General features: G+C 39.7%; 1 protein-coding gene across 2 annotated transcripts in view; it reads left to right on the top strand.

Moving 5' to 3' along the window:
- Positions 1-23,725, top strand: part of GRM3 (glutamate metabotropic receptor 3) — a 194,977-nt gene that overhangs the window by 148,268 nt on the left and 22,984 nt on the right. For both annotated transcript variants that reach the window (XM_036328330.1, XM_036328329.1), the window contains exon 4: positions 21,441-22,507. In XM_036328330.1, the coding sequence (XP_036184223.1) occupies positions 21,441-22,507 (1,067 nt within the window). The remainder of the gene's footprint in view (positions 1-21,440; positions 22,508-23,725) is intronic.

Here is a 23,725-nt window from a genome sequence, read left to right as displayed (position 1 = left end):
GGATGGGTATTCTGGCAAAGACAGAAGCTTTCAATAATGCACTGGGGCAACAGTAAAATATAGTGTTGCCCCATCAGATCATTAAATATTGCTTTTCAACAAACCTTCCTTGAAGCTTACTAAGTGTCAAATACTTTTAGCACACTGACAGATAAAACAGACATCAATTCCTACCTTCAAGAATATACAGCCTGGTCCTAGCTGGTTTGGCTCAGTGGATAGAGCATCGGCCTGTGGGCTGGAGAGTCCTGGGTTTGATTCCAGTCAAGAGCACATGCCCAGATTGCTGGCTTGATCCCCAGTAGGGGGCGTGCAGGAGGTAGCCAATCAATGATTCTCTCTCATCATTGATGTTTCTATCTCTCTCTCTCCCTCTCCCTTCCTCTCTGAAATCAATAAAAATATATTTAAAAATAAAAAGAATATACAGGCTGATATGTAGTAGGATTTGAGCATCTGTATTTCAGAGGCCATTTCTGAATTAGAGATTTGGGAACCATCAGCATATTTAAACTGACAAGAAATAGTTAAGATCACTTTGGAAAAAGACATAGAGAGAAAAGTACTAAACCCTGCATTACTCCAATATTTAGAAATAAAAAGAATGTCTTGGTGGGAAGGGGAAGCTGGTATAGTAACAGTAAAACAATATATCTTACTCACTTTTCCAATTAGGGAATATAGGTCTCTATTTCAGAGGAAATTAAGTTTGTCAAGATATAGATCAGATATAGCTTTAAGCTTCCTCATCATCCAATAATTACCATAATAATTTTAAAATTAAGAATACCTTTCTCCAAGGAACCTTAAATGCTTTAAGTGTATTTTGAAATGTATCTCTCTAAGATTGTTAATAAATTATAAAATATACCTTAGTGAAAGTTAAGCAAAAACACCATTACTATTTATGCTATCTTTAGTTTTAGATTTCCTGTAGGGAAATACTCAGTTCTCCTTTTTCACTATCCATGAGGTGAATCAGAGCAGAGCTACAATTCCAATCTTATTTATGAATATAAAATTAACTCAAAATATAGCTCAGTTACTCTTTCCAGATCCCTCCTGTATAGTGTCCTCTGTCATGCTGTCTATCATTTTTAAATGAATGTTATTCAGTGAGCCCTTTTGGGGCCTGCTTTTGATCACTTTTTATGTTAACTGTTACAGAAAATTTTAAGTACAACTTCGGCTGAAGGTCAGTGTAAGGAACAGCAAATATTTCCTGGATTTTCTGAGCCTTGTCAGAGTTCAAGCTGTCCTATTTTTAGTCTTTGGTATCTACTCAGTAAATACTTAATAAGCACCTACTGTGTGTTAGGCCTTGTACCTACACATTCAGGCTAATAAGATGTCAGTCTCTACCTTCAAGATGAGACTCCAACTATTCGCTTCCTTGTTTGTTTCTCTTTAGGCTTCTATGACTTCTAATGTTTTTCAAACTCTGTTCTTCTATGACTTCCATGATTCCAAACCATCTGTGTCCTTCTCATTCCTCATTGGCCCTTCTCTCTTAGCCTCCTTGGCAGGCTCATTCTGTGTCCAAACTCTAAATGTTGCAATAGCTTACAGCACCATCCTGCAAATCCTCTCTGTAGTTGACTCATAAAGTCCCCAACATTGAACATTATCTGTGTTTGGATATTTAATTTTCTTGACATCTTATCTTGAATATCTAAAAAATATCCTACGTTTAACATATCCAATCCAAAACTTTATTTTCACTCTCCCGTCCCCCCACCCCATCTGCCAAAATAAAAATGTACACAACTGTTCCTCTTTCTCAGTTAATGGCACCATCATCCGTCTCTTTCAGTAAAAATCTATAGTCAACCAAAGATCAACTCTTTTCCTCCCAATGTTAATTCATGAGCACCACTTCAGAAGATATATCCTAAATCTGACTACTTCTTACTGTCTGTACTCCTCTTCCAAACTGCCCACCTTCATCTCTTTCTTCGATCCCTGAAATACCAGCTTAGTCATTTTCCTTGTATTCATTCTCATTCTCCACATCAAACCAGAGTAATCTGTTAAAAATGTAAATCCTCAGGACACTTTTCATTGATGATAGAATAAAATCTAAACACATTACCAGAATCTATAAGACCCAGTAGGACACAGTCCCCGGCTGCCACTTCACTATCACACAGGTCTGTCAAGAACAGTCTTCCTCCAGAGCCTCAGATGGCTGGCTCCTTCTTGTCTTTAGGTTCAGCTCAAATAGTACTTTCTTTAAAAAGCCTTCCCTGGTCACCCTACCTGAGGAATCCTCCCACCTACCATGACTGTGCATTATACTGTTACCTAGTTTTAGTTTTTGTCATAGCGCTGACTTATCACAATTTGAAGTTATATTATCTGTTTAATTGTTAGTTTGTAGTCCACTAGGCTAATCTGCAAGGAGGCAAGAATCATGAGCATGTTGTTCACATTTTTAGCCTTAGAATTTATTAAGTGTTAAATATGTAAATGAAAGGATTGAGGTTAGAATTGAATACTATGAGGATACAAAGAAGTATTACTTATTCTCATTTTAGGGGGTCAGCAAAAAAAAAAAATTCATGTCTTGAGATATAAATAAAAATGAATAAAGAGGGACCCAGGCAAAGGAAATTACATATGCAAAGAAACAGAGGCAAACGTTTTGAACTTTCAGGAAATAAAAAATTGTTCAGTACTTGTGGAGCATAGAGCTTAAGAAAGATGATCTGGGGACAGAAGTGGTAGGGACAGATGTTGGGGGAAAGGAAGGAGTAGGAAGGAATAGTTAAACATTTGTGAGATAGGTAAAAGTATTACATTGTCAAAGACATTAAGTCTCCTGTTGAGGAGTTTGAACTATTTATTGGCGCTGCTACAGTGTGGAGAATCAATTGTTGGTAATGAGGGGTCGAGTCTCAGCTAAAGGGAAATCGTTTGCTAGGCTAAAAAAATCTTCGGAGCTTTTCTGAATTGCTTTCATAAATAAAATAGTAATGGAACCTACTTCATGGGATTGCTATATGGAAAGGATTTAGGGTCTTCTAAACTTCACCCTTCAGCCTAATTAAAAAGATGCAATTTTTAAATTGTTCACAATTAAAACTCACAAATACGGCCTCAAAGTTGTGAATAAATGAGATGCTCAAAGCAAAAACATGAAATTTATCCAGAAAACATTAGGCATGCACCCTAGAGCCAGAAAGGGAATTTGGATATACTGAAGTAAACCATGCGCTACACACACACACACACACACACACACACACATATACACACCCTAGGTCTGTCTCCTTAGAGACCAGGGCATTCCTTCTAGTGTGGATCACTGCTTTCCATGGTGACAGCAGAAAAATGAATTCCTTCTTAAATGATCCATTTATAGAAATCCTCAAGTCACACTGTGAAGGTGTTTATTTTTTTTCTAAAATGCCAGTCTTGTTGGTTGCGGGCACATCCCCGGTAGGAGGCATGCAGGAGGCAGCTGATCGATGTCTCTCTCTCTCATCAATGTTTCTAATTCTCTATCCCTCTCCCTTCCTCTCTGTAAAAAATCAATAAAAATATATTTAAAATACCAGTCTTGCATTTCATACCTAATCATTCATTTAATGAGCAATTGCTGGAATGCTTACTGAAATGTGCCTCTTAGTGTGCTAAATATTAGGATGAATAAGACATAGTTCCAGCCTTCAAGATAACTACATCAGTATGTGACAATGACTATCTGTATATATAAAAGCCAAGCAACTGGAACGCCAGAATGACCGGTCACTATGATGTGCACTGCAGCCGGCCAACTGGCCCATCAGAGGGTGGCCCCTCCCCCTGGCTGGCTCAGCCCCGAATTTCCCCCCCCCCACCCCAATCGGGGGCAGGGCCAGCTGGCCTGCAACCTCTCCCCCCCACTGGCCTGGCCCAATGGGCCTCCGTCAGGGCGGGCTGGCTGGACCCCACCCATACACAAATTCATGCACAGGACCTCTAGTAATAGATAAACTCATTTAGTGTTTATAGGAGCACCATGAATAAATATACAGAGTAGACTGGGGGATCCAAGAGTCAGAGTAGAGTAAGATAGACCGTAGTTAAAAACATGAGTTCTGGAGCCATGCAGACCTGGGTTTGGTTCTGAAACTTTCACTAACTAGTCACATGACTCAGTCTCTTTCATGCTCAGTTCCCTCATCTGTCAAATGTCAATAAGCACCCACTTTATTGGGCTAAATTAAATGAGGTGATGTGCATAAAGCACAAGAGCAGATACATAGCTCTACTGAAATCGATGCATCTGTAGTAGTAACCATAAAGATAATTTATGATTATTTCCTTATACGATTATAAGAAGGAACTATTGAGGAGGTGTACAGTAGACTAGAACAAGAGCATTTATTATTCAATAAAAGAAGGTGCATATCTGCCAAATGCCTCAATGCCCAGCAGATGTCTGCAGCCTTTGTCACTTTCCAGGAGCACCTAGAATTCCAGAAACTAAATACAACAATTAGCAATAAAAGGAAGGCCCGGTCCAGCAATGCCGCTGCTGTGGGTCCACTCCCTGGCGTGTAGATGTACACTGTTGGTTAGTAAATTTCCCTTCTGGGCACCGAGTCCCTATCTCACTGATCAGAACTCTAAACTGGGCAAAGAAATCTTCGGTTATCCCCCTGCCATCACACAATAACCCCTGAGCATCTGTCTCGGACTTCCTGATTGTAAGGTACATTCGCTTGTAAATTGTACCCCTGCCGAGCCCGCTCCAACAGCTCTAGCTACTCCGCGGGAAAGAGCACTTTACTTTACATGGCAATTATCACAGCCAGGGATACTTGATGCCATTTGCTGAATTCATTGGATGAAAATAAAGCAGAAAGTAAGAGCTGTCATTGTATGTCTTCATGCATGTGTGGGAAACAGTACATCTAAGGGGGGGATTCGTTTTCCACCTTCTCCCTTTGTTCCTGAAACAAAGTTTTTGCAATTGTTTTCCTTCTCAAATCACACATTATCAAGAGAAGCTTCAAAAAAAGAAAAAAAAGGACTTTACATTTATTCCAATTGCTACCTTAAAAATATTCCTGCTGATTGCTTGTGCTTCAAAAGTTACTGTATAGCGTTTTCAAGGACAATCATACACCTTAAAGCCAACAAAGAAATGTGCCTGGGGTCATTTTGGAACTGTGTGAAGAAAAGTATTGAAAACTGACCACTGTAGCAGCAACGATCAGAGATGGAGAAGCTGAGCTGAAGCTACGGCCAGGCTGCCCAGCAGGCCGCAGGGCACAAACATATCACAATGGCCATGATCAGCACCCAGAGAATGGACTGGCTGCAAAAACCACACTTTCTGCAGTGCAATTACTCAGAGGCATTTCATCCAAAATGTATAGTGTTCTAACCCCGGAAGGCCAAAATCACAAACCATCTCCACCCCCTTCCCAAGCTGTGTCATTAGTTTTGAAGTGGAAAGCACTTCCTACAATCAAAACAGTCAAAAACAAAGCAAACAAAACAAAAATCCTTTTCCCTCCACACTCCACAGAAGGTTCTCTGAAATCAAAGTAAAGTGGGACTAGAAGGTGGCTATGTAAGGATAGCATCTGCTCAATTCTAGGTGAACCTGGACCTGAGAAAGAATCCTTGTTGGCCTGGAATATATTCTTCCCACCCTTCCAAAAATGATCTGTTCCCAGGTGACCATATTCAGTGTCACTAACTAGAACAAAGGCTTCATCTTCTAAAATATGCCTGCAGACTTTTACAAAATTAACCCTGTGAGCAAGCACTCACAGGATTTAAATGCATACCCCAAGTCTCTGTAATCCATAATCACACCTTTTTCTGTGGGCAAATTTTAATGTGGAAAGGGTATCTGGCTCCTAACATCCAGAAAGAGTATACATATTGTGGAGAACAAGATTGGGTAATCAAAACCCAAACATCAAATGATTTTGCCTAAAAATAGCTATGAGTGTGGCTTGTCATGAATGGAATAGACCAATGCTGCACCTACAGCATAGCAAGGTACCCTCTGACTTCCAGGAGGGGCTCAATCCTGGTGCCTAGGTGGAGAGGTGAGATGGTACCTTGTCTCCAAGTCATTATTTTTAAATAGATAATAGAATGAATAGCTGAAATTGGGTTTTTACAGATGAATTCAGCAGGTAGTATGTATTGGGTACCTTATACAAGCAGACAATCCATATCACTTCCAAACACTTTTTTTTCTATATGAAATCAGTATTTATCTTTATTTTTTGTTTGTAATTTTATTTTTTATTTTAATTAAATCTTTATTGTTGAAAGTATTACATATGCCTCCCCTTTCCCCCATTGACCCTTTCTAGCCTACCCCCACACCCACCCCCACAGGCCTTCACCACCTTACTGTCTTTGTCCATGGGTTATGCATAAATGCATACAAGTTCTCTGATTGATCTCTTCCCACCCACCCACCCTCCACATCTTCCCTCTGAGATTCTGCGGTCTGTTCTATGCTTTTATGTCTCTGTCTCTACTTTAGAACTTACAATAGCTAAGATCTGGAAACAGCCCAAGTGCCCATCAGTAGATGAGTGGATAAAAAAGCTGTGGTACATTTACACCATGGAATACTATGCAACAGTAAAAAAAGAAGGATCTCTTACCCTTTGAGACAGTATGAAGGGACCTGAAGAGTATTATGCTAAGCGAAATAAGTCAGTCAGAGAAAGACATCTCACTCATATGTAGAATATAATGAACAAAATAAATTGATGGACCAAACATTTTTTAGTTTTCTGATGACAGCTTTGAAGTGCTAACCTGAGGTTCCTGTAAAGAATTATGACCATATTTATAGCACCATAATAATAGCCTATTACCTTATTTATATACTAGAAGCCTGTTGCACGAAGATTCGCACAATAGGCCTTCCTTCCCCGGCTGCTGGCACCAGTTTTTCTCCGGCACCTGGGACCCAGGCCTTTGGTCCAGCCGCAGCGGAGAAGCCAAGCCTCTTCAGTCTTCAGTCTTCAGTCTTCAGTCTGGCCAGAGCCTTCAGTCTTCGCTCTATGCCTGCATATGCAAATTAACCATCATCTTTGTTGGGTTAATTTGCATGCTCATCCAATTGGCTGGTGGGCATAGCAGAGTGACACCAATTTGCATGTGTCTCTTTTATTAGTGTAGATATAAAAGCCTAAGTGACCAGCCGACCATTCAACCATCTGACCAGTAACTATGACGTGCACTGACAACCAGGGGGCGGATGCTCAATGAAGGAACGGAAACCACAGGCATGGAAACATTGGAACAGACTGATGAATCTAAGAGGGAACAGGGGAGGGGAAAGGGCAGGAAGAGATTAACCAAAGATCTTATATGCATACAAGAGGCCCGGTGCATGGATTCGTGCACCAGTGGGGTCCCTCAGCCTGGCCTGTGCCCTCTCGCAATCCAGGACCCCTTGGGGGATGTTGGAGAGTCAATTTCGGCCCGATCCTCTCAGGACAGGCCAAGGGACCCTCTCCGGTGCATAAAGATTATGATTATAAGAATCTTAGCAACTTATCAGCTGATGTTTGCAGAGGTTCTTTGCTTTCTGACTCAGAGTCATCTTTTTCTGATTCCTTTATTCCTTCCTCCAGCACACATTTCTTAGTGTCAGGCACATATCTCTGATATCAAATATTTTATAAGGTTCTCCGAGATAAAGAACAGAGATAGGAAAGCATGCTTGTGCTCCTCCACACCAGAACAAGCTTCCCAAAGCACATGCTTACAGCCTTTCAGGATCTCCCCCTTCAACATCCCTGAAAGCCTGCCTTTTGGCAAAAATGTCCCTAAAGGTGCAGGTCAGTGTCAGAGTTTCTTTCTTCCTTATTTTCAAAAGTATGTCCTGTAGACAAAGTCCAACACTTCTTCACTACCTTTAGCTTTTTACAAGTGTGTGTGTGTGTGTGTGTGTGTGTGTGTGTGTGTGTTGATACACAACTCTAGCAGATGTAATTAGGCAAAATTGTGGGGTGGGGCTCAGTTAACTCATTAGCATTTTGGCAAACAGGGCAATATTAAAGATAATATACCCCATGGTAAGAGGCTGAATAAAGAGCAAAGGCTTTTTTAAAAAAAACTAGGAAGAAATAGATTATGTCAAACATTTAGATGGTTTTAAGCTATTTTAGACAAGTGAAGTCTGCCATCTAAAAAACTCCTATGTGTCATATGATAATGATTTGAACAGACCTAAGCCATTTAATCAAGGCTCAGAAAACCAGGTGGCTGTCAACACCGTGGCTACACAATGGTGGACACATTCACTCCATCATTTATTCATGAGTTCATTCATTTCACACACATTCATTGACTACCTACCAGTAGGCAGACACTTTAATAATCAAGCCAAGCGTTCTGGAGCACTTTCTATGTGGTAGACACTGCGCTACCTACTCTCAATTTAATTCTCCCTGTAATCCTATGGGTCGCTGATCACAAATAAGTGAAGTGACCAGTGAGTGATGAAACTGAGATTGCAGCACAGGCAGTCAGGCAGAACCGGGGGACAGTGGTGCATGACACAACGCAGTCCTCCTGGAACTCTTGGTCTAGACAGGGTACCAGAGCAAATAAACAATGTATTGAGGGTGACTCATACTCTGCTAGATAGAGGTGCACTCACAGGCTCTGGGGCCCCAGAAGAGAGTTCATTTCTAGTCAAGCATCGCTTGTTTGCTTGCATTCTCCCCAAAACAATTTCTTAATTTATTCCCTCTCTCCTCATTTGAAAAAGAAAATAAGATTTAAAGATCTATCATTTCCTTTTTAACTAGTGTGATATTTTCCTCTCTCCTTTGATATTTGTGCAGTAAGTATACATGGCTAAAACAACTGCTTTTTGAGAACCTGTGTTTAAGCAGTGGGAATTCAAATACATCATCAAGTGGGTTTGCCAGCTCCAGGAGGGAGCGGCCAAACCAGGACTCCCGCCAACCATGCCTGTCGTGCACTAAAGGCCCAGGGTCGCCTATGTTTGCCTATGTTTTACGAAATGAAGAAATTCAAATTTTCTCTCAATATGTTAAGAAATAACACGAAATCAGATGTTTTGAAAACACAGTGGAGGAAAAATAAAACATACTTCTCAGGCTGAATTTAGCCTATCGACCCCTGGTTGCAATTACTGTTTAAAGGGGGATAAGGTTTGTTTTCTGCCTTTGAGGAGCTCACAACATCATGAGAAAAAGATATTAATGGGAGAGGGACGCAGAAAAAAATGACAGTGTGAGACAAAGACGATAAGTGCCAAAGAAAAGGAACATTGTATATGGGATCACAGAGGGGACTTACCCTTTCAGCTGAGACACAGCCAAGGGCAAAGATGCAATCTTTATTCGGGTTTTACAGGAACTGCAGAAGGAAAGGGCATATGAAGCCCGGGGAACCATGTGAGTTAAGCACAAGAGCAGTGGCTCTCAACCTTCTGGCCCTTTAAATACAGTTCCTCATGTTGCGACCCAACCATAAAATTATTGTCGTTGCTACTTCATAACTGTAATGTTGCTACTGTTATGAATCGTAATGTAAATATCTGATATGCAGGATGGTCATAGGCAACCCCTGTGAAAGGGTCGTTCCACCACCAAAGGGGTCGCGACCCACAGGTTGAGAACCGCCGCACAAGAGGGAAAGCGCAGGTTGCATATGGCACAGAGGAAGGGGGCAGTCAGGTTTCCTTGTGGATTGCAAAGGGATGGAGTGAAAGGCATCAATGGGGAGATGGACCAGATTACCCAGGACTTTGAAATTCATGAAGATACAGTGCCTGTAGCATGGGGCTCCATGATCCACCAATGCAGGAGATATAGGGCATCCTTAAATAAAGTAAATAACTTAAAACAAAATTTGATTGTCTAAAACCTGGGGAAAGCTATATGCCAGTGATGGCGAACCTTTTGAGCTCGGCATGTCAGCATTTTGGAAAACCCTAACTTAACTCTGGTGCTGTGTCACATACAGAAATATTTTGATATTTGCAACCATAGTAAAACAAAGATATATATTTCTGATATTTATTTTATAAATTTAAATGCCACTTAACAAAGAAAAATCAACCAAAAATATGAGTTCACGTGTCACCTCTGACACGCGTGTCATAGGTTCACCATCACTGCTATATGCCCTACCAATCTCTGGATGATTCTCAAGGCGATTCACAAATTAGATGCTCTAAGAACTAACCCTACATCCTGAAATCTGTTTTGGTTTGTTAATCCAGTTTATTACTTGACCAAAGAACTTTTTTTTTATTAGAACATTTATTTTTAACCTAAAAAGAACAAACAAAAATTGTCAGTGTTGCCGGATGTAACAGGAGAACCACTTAGGCCTTCATGCAATGAAGTGACGGTGACTGTGATGACAAAGACATTTTAAGAGGAATGTGAACCAGGAAAAAAGGGGAGAGAGACTGGGCACAGAAAATCAGCCAGGAGGCTATCACAATAGTCCATAGTAATGCTAATGGCCCCTTATTACTTAGTATTCCTTATATGTCAGACATCACCTGAGGTGATGTTTGTATTGTACATATTGCAATGAGAACCAGAATTAGGGTAAAAGCAGCAATTGATACCTAGTTTGGGGGCAAAGACAGATCAGCCAGTATTCTCAATCCTTCTCCCAGTCTCTCAGCTTCCTCCAACTTTTTTTCATTCTCTTTTTTCTTCTCTACACCTGCCTTTGCCCTGTAACTCCAATTTGAAAGAAAACAAACGTTTGAAATGTCATTGCTATCATTAAATCATTCTTTAAAAAAAATTGAGATTTATTTCCCTTTCTTTGTTGCTCCCTGTTATTTTCTTTCAAATATGTTATAAGCTAGAACTAATAGAAAAAGTAAGTTGTTAGCTCTGTATGGGGTTTTAGGGCTTTGGGATGGAATTAAGTGCCAAATCCTACTTTCTCCTTTTTTTTTTTTCTCCTGGGTTGCAAACATGTAAGAGTCAAGAGTCAAAAGAAAACTAATTTCAATTCTTGTTAATAACTGAGCAAGTGCCTGATCTCACCCCTACCCCAGCCTCCTCCCCAGTACAAGCCTTCTCTGATACTAACGCTAGAATACTGGGCAAAGACCACAGACCAAAAAGGCGTGGATTCCCACAACCCCTGCCTAATGGCTAGGGCCTTAGAGCAGATTCCAAGCCTACGTATCCACACAGCCATACACCTGTATGAGCAGGGAGTGGCAGGGCTTCCTTCCCCACCTGCTGCAGGTGGAGCGGAGAGGATGAGAGTAGCTAGGCAAGTGCCCCTCAGTCTGCACCACCTGGAGACTGAAGTGCAAAGGGGGCATGAAGTGGCCGAGGCTGGTCCTGAGAAGTTGGGCCCTCTGTCAGTCTACAGAAGGTAGAAGAGCATCTGCCTATTCTCTTAAGTACGGTGACGCTGACAATTAGAGAAAAATAGTCCAGTCAGTAAATGTTAGACTTCGCCAACCAGAGCTGCAAATTCTCCGCTGTGGAAGAGAAAAACAAAATGGGAAAGGATGGCAACTAAGGAGCAGAAATTCCCTTTCCTTGGGGCTAACACTAAACCTCAAAGGATAACATTTTAGGAAAGCTGCACACACCTTCTGCCCACAATTCTTTCTCCAGAGATATCAAATACCATCATCACTAATTTATCTGTGACGGCCTTTCATAGTATCCCTTGACTAGGCTCTCCTTCGATATGAATATCCCTGAAAGCAGTAACATAAACAGAATGTAGTACTTTGATAGGAATTGGTTTTGCTTAGGACTTCATAGGAAGCTTAGGTATTAGGAACAAGAAAGGATGCTGAGAAAAAAGGGGGAGAGAAAAGGAGTGGAAGAGCCCCAAGGTTCTTCTATCTACTTCATAACACACCTGCTTGAATGCTGATATGCAAATGCCATAATTTTCTCCACTGATTTCAAGGATGACTTTGATTGAAGTCCTAGGTATTAGCAATGCCCTATCCCCTGATTTTTCAGTAAAAATGCCGTACAGGAATTTAAGCAAGAAAATGATACATATATGTATAAATTTATAAAATGTAATATTAATTTGGTGATAGAACCCTAACATATTCCTTAAGCATAACAACTATATATTATATAAGTGCATATTATATAATATTTAATATATTAATATACATTATGTGTAACTTATTAATATAATATATTTTAAATATTTAATATACTATATTATATATAAATATATACATATACTATATTGTCTATAATTAATGTATGTTGTATAACTAATACATGTTACATATTACCTGTAATATATAAGAATATATATGTAATTATATATAACTGTTGTTCTTAAGGGATATGTTAAGGTTTTATCACCAAGTTAATTTTTTCTACCTTATTAATTTAACACGATTGGAGAAGAGTGGAAATAAGAATCATATGAGCTAAAATGATTTCTGAGGTTGATGAATTTCCAGGAATATTTTCTAAGAGGCAACAAAATAACCAGATTTATGATACCCTTAACACTGTTATTTCTTTGAATAATTCAAATTAGAAACTTTGGCACAAATTGAGGAGAAAAATGTAAAGCTGTTACTTGGAATTTTATCGCCTTAATTATTTCCAGTGGAAAAGAAACTCTTTCAGGAAATGGGGTTTGGAATTTTTTAACAATGTGTAGACGTGTTTGATGACCTGACAAGGTCCCTTAAAATCTTGTGGTTCAATAAAGCAGCCCCTGTCTGTGAAGACAGGAGACCATGCCGTGCTACAGTGGCTCAGGAAAAACATGACAACCTGACAATAGACCTGCATGCTGGGTGGAGAAGTAATTTCTTTCCCTTCTATTCTGTGTACATGATACTACACAGAGTCAAATGCACGTCCATGCACGCGTAAGGCAAGAGAATAGAAATTAATTTGCTTCATTCATAGAATTTCAGCCACTGCATGCTAAGCTGCTGTACTTATTTCTGGAAAGTTCATCTTTGAGGCTGAATAGAATTCCTGTTGTTCTGCTTTTTATATAAAGTAGTATATTGTTTGTTAAAAATGGAAAGCTCATTTTATTAAGTATTTTTGTTCCTGTGATTCTGTTCTTTGGAATATGAATTCCGCTACCATTTTTCAAATGCATTTCTGAATACTTTGCACTGCTGAGTTACTAGCCCCTCTCTGACAGGGATTTTCTCAGTCATTTTCACCTCTGTCCACATCACAGTTCACTCTGCTGCAGCGTTTAGATCCATCGCACAGCAGGTGAAGCGATGTAAGGGCAGAACAATGGGAAACACACACCTTCTTTTCTTTTAAGACAGGGATATGCACTTCTATCCAGCTTCATCTTGACAAGTCTTTCTCCCCCGCCCCCCACCCTGCTTTTTAAAAAAGTGTATGCTCTACTACTCAACAGAGTCGCATTTAAAACATTAGGACAGATTAAATTTGTCCTCAGAATGTACAACTTCTTTTCACAAAATTGAAAACCGTTGGTGAGGGTTGCGGTCACCGTATTCTCAGACGCTTGGGTTTGCACACATTAAACAGGAGAAAAATCCCACCAAGACCCCACTTAATGCTCCCCACAAACGGCTACTCTTGTTGTGAGTCTGTTCTAAAATGGTGCACAGTAGGGCCTCCATATCCACGAGTTTCACATCTTGACTCAACAACCATCAGATTCAAAATATTTAGAAAAAAAAAATCCCAGAAAGTTCCAAAAACCAAAATTTTAAATTTGCCGGGTGCCAAGGCACTACACTGAATCCACATGAATGAAGTGATGTGTAGATATACTCTGTGGTAGTCTATCTGCAAATATCGGTCACATGCAAATGTTACCCATTTTACATAAGGGACCTGAGCATCTGCGGATTTGAGTGTCCTTTGGAGTCTTGGAACTAATTAATCCCCCACTGATATCGAGGGGCGACTGTATGACATGACACCTACCCCAGCTACACACAAGAAATCGCTTCTTTCCTAGAATGTGACTGATAGTAAGGAGACATCCAGCTGAGTTGACTGACTTTTCAGAAATGAATAAAAGGAAAGCCATGGGGACCTGTGTGAAATGGAGCCCGTGGTAGAGGTGGAGGTAGATTGGGGGCAGGGTTCAGTAAAGGTGTTGATGAATGTGAAAAAGTGAGGGTTTTGAAGGAGAATATTGAAGGGGGTATGTAAGCTGGAAATGACTGTAGGGAGGGGAAAAAACTCGATAATAGTAACCTCAGTATGATAACACCATAAAGAATCAATCTGGCATGGGTGTTTTCAATTTACTAAGAGGTTTGAGATTACCAAAATATTTCTAGAAATTTAAGTATTTCTAGAAATATTTCTCAATCTTGGCACTAGTGACATGTTGGGCTGCATGACTGTTTGTTGTGAGGGTGTGCTCTGTGCATTGTAGAATGGTTAGCAGCAGCCCAGGCCTCTACCCACTAGATGCCAGTGGAGGTCCCCACCCTGAGTCATGACAACCAACAATGTCTCTATACATTTCCACATGTTCTCGAGCGGGGTAGAAGCACCCATAGCTGGAACCACTGGCCTAGACCAACGGTTTTTAATGTAGGCTGCATAGTAAGAACGTAAACTATCAAAGTACAAGCTCAGAGGCCCATTTCCTAAGCCTGATATTTAATTGGTCTTTGGTTAAACTGTTACCGGCATGTTTTCTATGTTCCTGAGATGATGCCATTCAGTTTCTGAAGTATTATAATCCCTTTAGAAAACAATTAGGGAATACCTACTATGTGCCCAGCATCCTTAAATGATGAGAGCACAAAGATGATTGAGACGTTGTCCTTGGCCTAGAGAAGCTTAGGATCTAGTGAAGAGATGGACACATAGCAGATACTTTTCTGATATGTTACAGGGCACAAGATCTGAGCTAGCACTACAGTTCCACCTGAATGTCTGAAATTCCAAGGCAGCAACATTAAAGTAGTAAGGCAACTGGACTCGCATGCATAGCAGTTTTACTACTGTGTACATATGCACACATACATGCACTCGTATACACACACACAACAGAAAGGCATCTATTATCTATTATAGGAATAGTCATAGCAGCAGATAGGAGATGCTCTCAGTGCCTCTCCCAAATCCCCTTAGCTCTCACTGTTCTCATACATGCCACTGACTCTCTGCTAGGGAGCTTTCTCTGGCCACAGGCGTGTGCTCTGCCTGTACCTAGAGCAAGCCAGAAATGCCATGGCATTACCACCCTGAAGCAGCCATTAGCCGATGACAAATAAGAGTTGTCCCATTCAGCCCTGACCAGTTTGGCTCAGTGGATAGAGCATTGGTCTGCGGGCTCAAGGGTCCCAGGTTTGATTCCGGTCGGGCGCGTGTGCCTTGGTTGTGCGCACATACCCAGTGGGGAATGTGCAGGAGGCGGCTGATTGATGTTTCTCTCTCATCGATGTTTCTGGCTTTCTGTCCCTCTCCCTTCCTCTCTGTAAAAAGTCGATAAAATATATTTTAAAAAAAAAAGAGTTGTCCCATCCAAGCTAGTGAGTAAGATGGGGTATTATGTCCCAACTCCCATTCTATGCCATCTTCCCAAATACCCCAGTGAGAATAAGACCCACGTGTGCTCTTCGATGCACTCTATGTTGGATTCCCTCTCCTGTCTATATCTTACTTCTTCACTCCCCTGTAAAATCCCAAATCAACTTCTTGAACTTAATTCTATGTATTTGGATTTGCTTCTGGATAACCCAGCTAAAGACACAGCATTATTCATAAAGGCTACAGACTTAAAGAAAGAAAAAAACACACAAATGTCCATGATAGAAACATGGCTAAAAAAAATTGTGGCACATCCATATAATAAAATACTATGCATCAATAAAAATGAACCAATTATAGCGTCTCATCACTACTGGAATGAATCTTGCCAAAATAAATAATACATGCTTTATGATTACATTAATATAAAGTTTAATATCAGGCAAAATGTGCTGGAATTAAAAAAGGTAAGGTGGTGGTGGTTATCTGTGGGAAGGGAGGGTAGATAGGGGCAGGAAAAACGGCAATGTTCCATTGCTTAACATCCATAATGTTACATGGGAATGTTCAGCTGGTGATAATTCACTTATTTTTACCCTTTTTTGTATATGTATTTCAATTAAATTTTTTTTTAAGTCTAAACATTCATCATGGAGGATGTGAGAAAAGCAGATAAGGTAACAGGGAGGGCAGGAGCTGGGGAAGAGAGGACAGAAAAAGATGTGATAGTAGCATTAGCTCACATTTGGGAGGCTCCCTAACCAAAGATTCAGTCGCCACCATGAGACTTCCAGCTAAAATCAATAAAATAAGCAGAGGAGGGCCCTGGGCCTTCTCCTTGCGCTGAGAGGTAGAGGGGATCAGAATCTCTGTAACTTTTTCTCACTGCTATTTTGTCTGTGCCTTGCCTCCACATTCATCATTGTAAGAGTAAACTGTTCCTTTCTGAGCTGCCTTGAGTATTGAAAATTTCAGCAACAAAATGTAGAATCTACATAGGAAAACAAATAAAATGTATAATGACGCATTACAAGTGTTAGCCATGTGAACTTTTCAGAACTAAAGAAAGTTCTTTTCAAAGTCATGACATTGTTCTTAGAAAGCCTCTTCCAATGGCTCTTCTCAAACATTCACGGTGCACCTTTGGTACTTAATGAGCATTTTGCACAGGTAAGACGGAGCATCAGAGGCATCTAGGTGGTCCTTTGCCACAGCAGCTACGCTCTGTTGGTAAATAACTATGGAAATGCATCAGCAATTTTGTTCCTAATTGGTAGGTAAATTAATTACCAATAGCCAAGGCGTCATTCTTATTCTTTCCTAACTCCCTGCTGCCTGATGCTTGTAAAAGATTTTGTTTGCTCTAGTCAAAGGATTTTGATGTCTTTACCTCTTGACCTCTAAAAGATCTTTCAAGGGGGATGCCATTTTCTGTCTTCTCATCCATGTCTTTATTCCAGTTCATCAAATTAGTTCACAGTAACCTCCGTGGGGGCCTGGTTGTAAAATGTAAAACCGGAGCCACGTTGCTGTCAGTAGCTCTTGCAATCTTCATTAGTATTTATGAACGTGGACCCAGGCAGTGGCCGTTATGTTCCGATTACTGGAAGCCTCTTAAGAGTCCCATTATTGTCTTACCTTAATTGGACTTCTGTCTGAGAGGAAAAAAATAAAGAGCCGATTTAATTTTCTCGTGCCATTGACCTGTGATATTTGTAAGGCCTAGACTCGCCTCATCTCTACCAAGTGGGCCCTAGGCGGACTGGTCATCTTGATATTAAACTTCTCAAATAAATTCATTTGAGACTGGAGTCAGATAATAGATAATAAGCTAAACTGAGAGGTCATCTCCCTGACTTAAAAGGCTCCTTCTGTACAGTAGGGACCTGATTGTGAGGAACTAGTATAGCGAGAGGCTTGAAATTCAATTTTGGAGGGGTTTTTTTTGGGGGGGTGGGGGTGGAGGGGGACCTACCACCTTCCTAGTTCTTTCTTCTCCCTTTAGTTTGGCTTTTTCATGCTGTTGCAACAACAAAAGATGAAGGAATCTGTTTTCCATCTCAAATGATTCTTGCTCCGTTGATGAGATTCAGCTGGAGAAACGGGAAACTCCTGAGAGTTTCCTCACTCTAGAGAACTATGCAGCGATCTCCAGAGAACCATGTGATAGCTCAGTGGACTGTCACTATTTCCCACATGAGCCATTTGACTGAGAGGTAGCTCATGATTTGGGAAGGTGACAGGATCCATCCCTTAGGCCAGTGATGGCGAACCTATGACATGCGTGTCAGAGGTGACACACGAACTCATTTTTTTGGTTGATTTTTCTTTGTTAAATGGCATTTAAATATATAAAATAAATATCAAAAATATAAGTCTTTGTTTTACTATTGTTGCAAATATCAAAAAATTTCTATATGTGACACGGCACCAGAGTCAAGTTAGGGTTTTTCAAAATGCTGACATGCTGAGCTCAAAAGGTTCGCCATCACTGCCCTAGGCCTTCAAGTTTCTCTGTCCCTTCAAGGGGCTCCCGCAGCACCTGAGAAAGAGCTTGGTTTTCTCTCCTGCCCCTCACTACCCCAGCCAGGCATATTTGGAATAATCATTCAGAAACAGGATTAGCCTCACATGTGGACGTTTGACAGACATGGTTTACCTCTTCTTCTGGCTCTCCTTTCATTGTTTCTCATTCTAGTACAGACACAGCAACCGTTTATCCCAAGCTGAAGATCAGGGCACTTCCACTGACAACGGATCTTTTAGAATTTATAATGCACTTTTTTGAAGTATTACTTGAATGTGTTTTATGTATTTAAATGATTTAGACACTAGACCATACCTTAATACATATTTAGCAAAACAAATTTAGTTAAAGGTAAATTTATATTTAAAAAAACTCTACCAAAAGTACTACTTGTTCATCACCCACTTATCAAGCACTTATTATATTTGCAGCGGTCTCATTTTAATAATTTACTTTGCAAATTCTTCTGCCTGACCTTGCACTTTTTAAAATTTTATAAATTTTTTTTTACTTTTAACAAAATAATACATGTACATAATTTTTACATGAATTTAGCAAGTTTATAAGAAAGAGTAACAGTCTCTTGCTTCATCTTTTCTTAGGCCAAGTCCATCATCTTTGAATCTTTTGATAATGTCCTCCCTCTATTTCCTCTTTCTCTTTTTCTGAAACTGCTGCTGATTGAATGTTCACATTTCACAAAATATTCACTAATTTTTCTGCTTTATTTTTATTTTACATCTTATAATTGATGATATTAGATGATTTCAAGAAAAGATTTGTAAAAGGAAAGTTTTACATCTGTAATGTTTGTTATTAATTATCTCACAAGCCAACAATCTGACCAGTAACCCTCACCAGCTCAGAGCACAAAAAACAGTCCGTTTTTCTCACCTATTAAACATATTACTTTTAAGAAACTTACATTCCAGAACAGCTGTGAAAATAGTGAAATATTTAAATTAAAGATAGAAAACATTTCTTTTAGAAATATTTTCCTGAAAATCTAATAACATCAACTGAACACTGGTGGAGATTGATTGTGTAGAGTAAAATAATTAATAACACATCTGAAGTTCTAGTATACTTGATGTAAAGTGCATTAAAATATTTGACATTTTACTTGTTTGTAACATATGGAAGGAGTTTATAAAATTTTAAATAAAATTTTTTCTAAGCGTAGACTAAACAAATTTAGTGTTATGTGATATAAGAATTCTGATATTGATTCTTACTCCTGAAAATACAGTAACAATGTTTCAACTCCTTTGTTCACTTGTCCTAACATATATTAAACCATAGTGGGAAACTATGATAGTTGCAAAAAGGTCACCTTGCCTTGGAACTGGATCAAGAGAAACAGCATATAACATAGACAGTTTAAATCATGCAATTTAATATTGCAAGTGTCATAAATCAGTGGAAATGATCAATCTATTGAGTATTTTATATTTCTTTATAATTTTCACTTATAATTTACAAATTAAGGAACAGAGTGGAAAAGTTAATTTGCCTAAGGACTTATGACTATTAAAAGACATAGACGAGAATCGCATATACTTTTTCTAAATCAAAACCCATGTACTCATCCACTATATCATTCTGTCTTACTATGAACAAAGATACATGTGTTTGGTTTGGTGAAAGTGGCAGAAAGCTAGATGAAGGTTAATCAAGTCAAGTGGCAGGTGATATTACAAGATCACTAATAGAAAAAAGTCATAATAAGTGAGGAATAAATTTGGTAAAAGGGACTACAGTGACTAACAGACTTTACATATGGTATGAAATATTCTTGTAAACCACCTAGCCAGCCCCCAAAGGGCACCTATAGGTCCTCAGCAGGAAAGGGCTATCTGGTAACATTTGAAGTTTTATTTCATTAAGGAATCAAGGGGTGCTTTTCCTCCATAAAATACCTGCACCCAAGAACAATAAGATGTTTCCCACCGGGTGAACCAACGTGAGCCTCAGAAATGGTGGGACAGAGCTCAGGGAGGAGACAACAAAGATAGCAAATCCCTGCAGTGTCAGAAATCAGTGTCCTTCAAATTCCACTTTCTCGTGTCATAGTAGGGTTGCAATGGGGCACACTAGCTAAACCACATTCACAAGCCTCTCTTGAAGCTGGGTGTGGCCCTGTAACTAATTTCTAATCAGTAATTTAAGAAATTGGTATACCTGCTTCCCACTCTCCTTTCCCACTGATGAAGACAAGGCTCTAGAAATTGGCACAGCTCCCACATATAAGGAGCCTGGGTCCTTGAATCACCGAGTGGAGAGACACCCATTAATGAAGACCGTAGACTGCTGCATGAGGAAGAAATAAAATGCCATTGTGTTTGAGCCATTAAACTATTTTGGGTCTATTTTTCAATATGGGTAAGCCCAATTCGACTAAGACAAATTGGTCTATGCATCATTCAGACATAAGCAACATTCTTCTACATCTGAGGAAACAGCAAAGTTTGGCTGTTCGAAATAATATGTACACAGTAGTTCAGAGTAGGTGACATAACAATTGGTGATGAGAGTGGCAGCAGATATTGGCAAGAGAGACATGATGCACAGAAACTAGAAGAGGAGAAACAGATGCTTAGAGAGCTGCTGCTTAGGAAGTCACAGAGAGCTATACCAAAGGGATAAGGTTCAGGGCAGGTCATGTGACTGAGGGCTACTGACCCTTTACAGTTAGGAACAAACTTTGAAGCACAGTTATCCACCTTCTTCAGACTGTTGGTGCCTTAAAAATATTCAGGTTATATGTGTTTGTGTGGATAGGAACATGCTATACACGGATACATGCATCTATGTAGTCAGAATGTATATACTCCAACCTGTGAAAATATTAACACTGAAGGATTTTAGGTAGATTTTCTGTTTTTCCTGTTGAATCATTTAAACTGTTTAAAATAAGCATACCATACATACATAGTGAAATTTTTTTTTCATTTCGAGGAAGAAAAATTCTCTTAATTGTATATTTTCATGAAAAAAATTAAGTGGCTATCTATAAATAAATATGTAATAAGGATGAGATACAAAGTTTTGTCCAATTCCTACTGTGAAATCTTTCAAGAAATGAATATTTACACACCACAGAGAATATGACCACATGTTTGCCGGTTCTCCTGTTACACAATAAGCTCCTTTGAAGGCTGGCTCTGTATTTTGTTCCTGATTACCACTGGCACTTGGCATGCAGGAGGCACTGAGGAATGTTAAGTGAATGAATTTATGAATACCTGAGTATTCTAGTAGCTTTTAATGTGTAAATTCAATGGTAATTGTTACATTATTTCAGTTCTGGAATCCCTATTCCCTGTTATTTCAGTTTTGCTAAGTATATGACAAAGTAATTGACTGATCACACCTAAGACACCTAAACAGTGTTCCTTCTCTTTTCTTTCTTTCTTTCACTTTACATGTCACAGCTCCATTCAACCCAAATCAAGGTGCAGATAGCATTGTCAAGTTTGATGCTTTTGGAGATGGAATGGGACGGTACAACGTGTTCAATTTTCAGTACGTGGGTGACAAGTATTCCTACTTGAAGGTTGGTCACTGGGCAGAATCCTTATCGCTGGATGTTGATTCTATCCATTGGTCCCGGAACTCAGTCCCCACTTCCCAGTGCAGTGACCCCTGTGCCCCCAATGAAATGAAGAATATGCAACCAGGGGATGTCTGCTGCTGGATCTGCATCCCCTGCGAGCCCTACGAATACCTGGCTGATGAGTTTACCTGTACGGATTGCGGCCTTGGGCAGTGGCCCACTGCAGACCTATCTGGCTGCTTTGACCTTCCTGAGGACTACATCAGGTGGGAAGATGCCTGGGCCATTGGTCCAGTCACCATCGCCTGCCTGGGTTTTGCGTGCACATGCATGGTTGTGACTGTTTTTATCAAGCACAACAACACACCCTTGGTCAAAGCATCAGGCCGAGAGCTCTGCTACATCCTGTTGTTTGGAGTTGGTCTATCATATTGCATGACATTCTTCTACATTGCCAAGCCGTCCCCAGTTATCTGTGCATTGCGCCGCCTGGGACTTGGGACCTCCTTCGCTATCTGCTACTCAGCCCTGCTGACCAAAACAAACTGCATCGCCCGCATCTTCGACGGGGTAAAGAATGGCGCTCAGAGGCCAAAGTTCATCAGCCCAAGTTCTCAGGTTTTCATCTGCCTGGGTCTGATCCTGGTGCAAATTGTGGTGGTGTCTGTGTGGCTCATCCTGGAGGCTCCGGGCACCAGGAGGTACACCCTTCCAGAGAAGCGGGAAACAGTCATCTTAAAGTGCAATGTCAGAGATTCCAGCATGTTGATCTCACTTACCTATGACGTGGTCCTGGTGATCTTATGCACTGTGTACGCCTTCAAAACGCGGAAGTGCCCGGAAAATTTCAATGAAGCCAAGTTCATTGGTTTCACCATGTACACCACCTGCATCATCTGGCTGGCCTTCCTCCCTATATTTTATGTAACATCAAGTGACTACAGAGTAAGTCTTTTAGTGGTTTCTTCTTTTCCTTCTTCTTTTATCCTGCCAATGCTTTGCTATGTAAGATTTAAAATAGACTCCATTTATTTCATCTCAGAAATCAGGTAGGTAATTACAAATGCCATGATGAACTGCCATATTATACATGGAAATCAATTCAATATGTTTTAAAAGTGTTTCTTCAGTGCCTACTATGTGCAAAGCATTGGGCTAGGCACAGAGAGGAAGATAAATGTAAATCATGGTCATTCAAGCAATTTATAAACAAGTGGGAGAAAATGTACTACACAGTCACACATACCTCTAAAACTTTTAATTAAATTTCGAAAGTGAATGATAAGCAAATAAGTCTTAAACCACTAAAAGCCTAATGAGAGTACTTCAAATTAGACACAGGAGGACCTGGCTACCACAGAGCGATATATATACATATCCAAGTAACCTAATTAAGTCATTATTCATATAGTCTTTAGTAATATATAGTTCAAATTTCTGGGCTTCTATATTATCATCTCTTCTGAAAGAAATAGTTCATCATTCCACCATAATTTCTCAAACTTGAAACCACCCATCAGTAGCTTTTGCATTTATAATTCTGATTTTAATATCTTCCAATGAGTGAATATATAAATCTTTTTCTCTTGAGGCAATTGGATTTCATTCTCTATATTTCTTAAATTGTCACATATGAAAGTTTTCCAGAGGCATAATGGTTCCCTTGTTATGCCATGATTTCACAAAATGAAGTGCCTCTGTAGGCTGTAATAGTCCCCAAATCTTCTGTTCATCAGCAATTCCTACATTATCAAAATCTTGGATATTGCAGCTCAATAAAAGACAGAGCTATTTAAAGGATGGGATCAAGAGACTGGCAATATTTATGGTACCTAATCCATTTAATTATTCATAGCCATGTGACTAAAAACTATGGACTACATTCAAGAAAGAACAAGAAAATAAAGACCACATATTCAATGCTGGGTTAATGGTCAGGGCTTCTAAGACTACCTGTTTAAAAAATTAGAAAATCTGTCCAAAAGGAAAACATCAGAATTGATAAAGCAAAATTAAAGGTCATATTATATGAACCACAGAGCAGTTTGAAGCTTTAGAGGGTGGGGATTTAAATAGAGAATCATAGTTAATATATTTTAATGCCCCCATTTTTATTTATTTATTTTTTTTGTCTTCATGTACACATTCACTCCTCTAGATCTG

The sequence above is a fragment of the Myotis myotis genome, unplaced genomic scaffold (assembly GCF_014108235.1).
Source record: "Myotis myotis isolate mMyoMyo1 unplaced genomic scaffold, mMyoMyo1.p scaffold_m19_p_11, whole genome shotgun sequence".
Taxonomy (NCBI): Eukaryota; Metazoa; Chordata; class Mammalia; order Chiroptera; family Vespertilionidae; genus Myotis; species Myotis myotis.
Note: the sequence above shows the minus strand (reverse complement) of the source record. Positions and strands in the feature narration are given on the sequence as shown.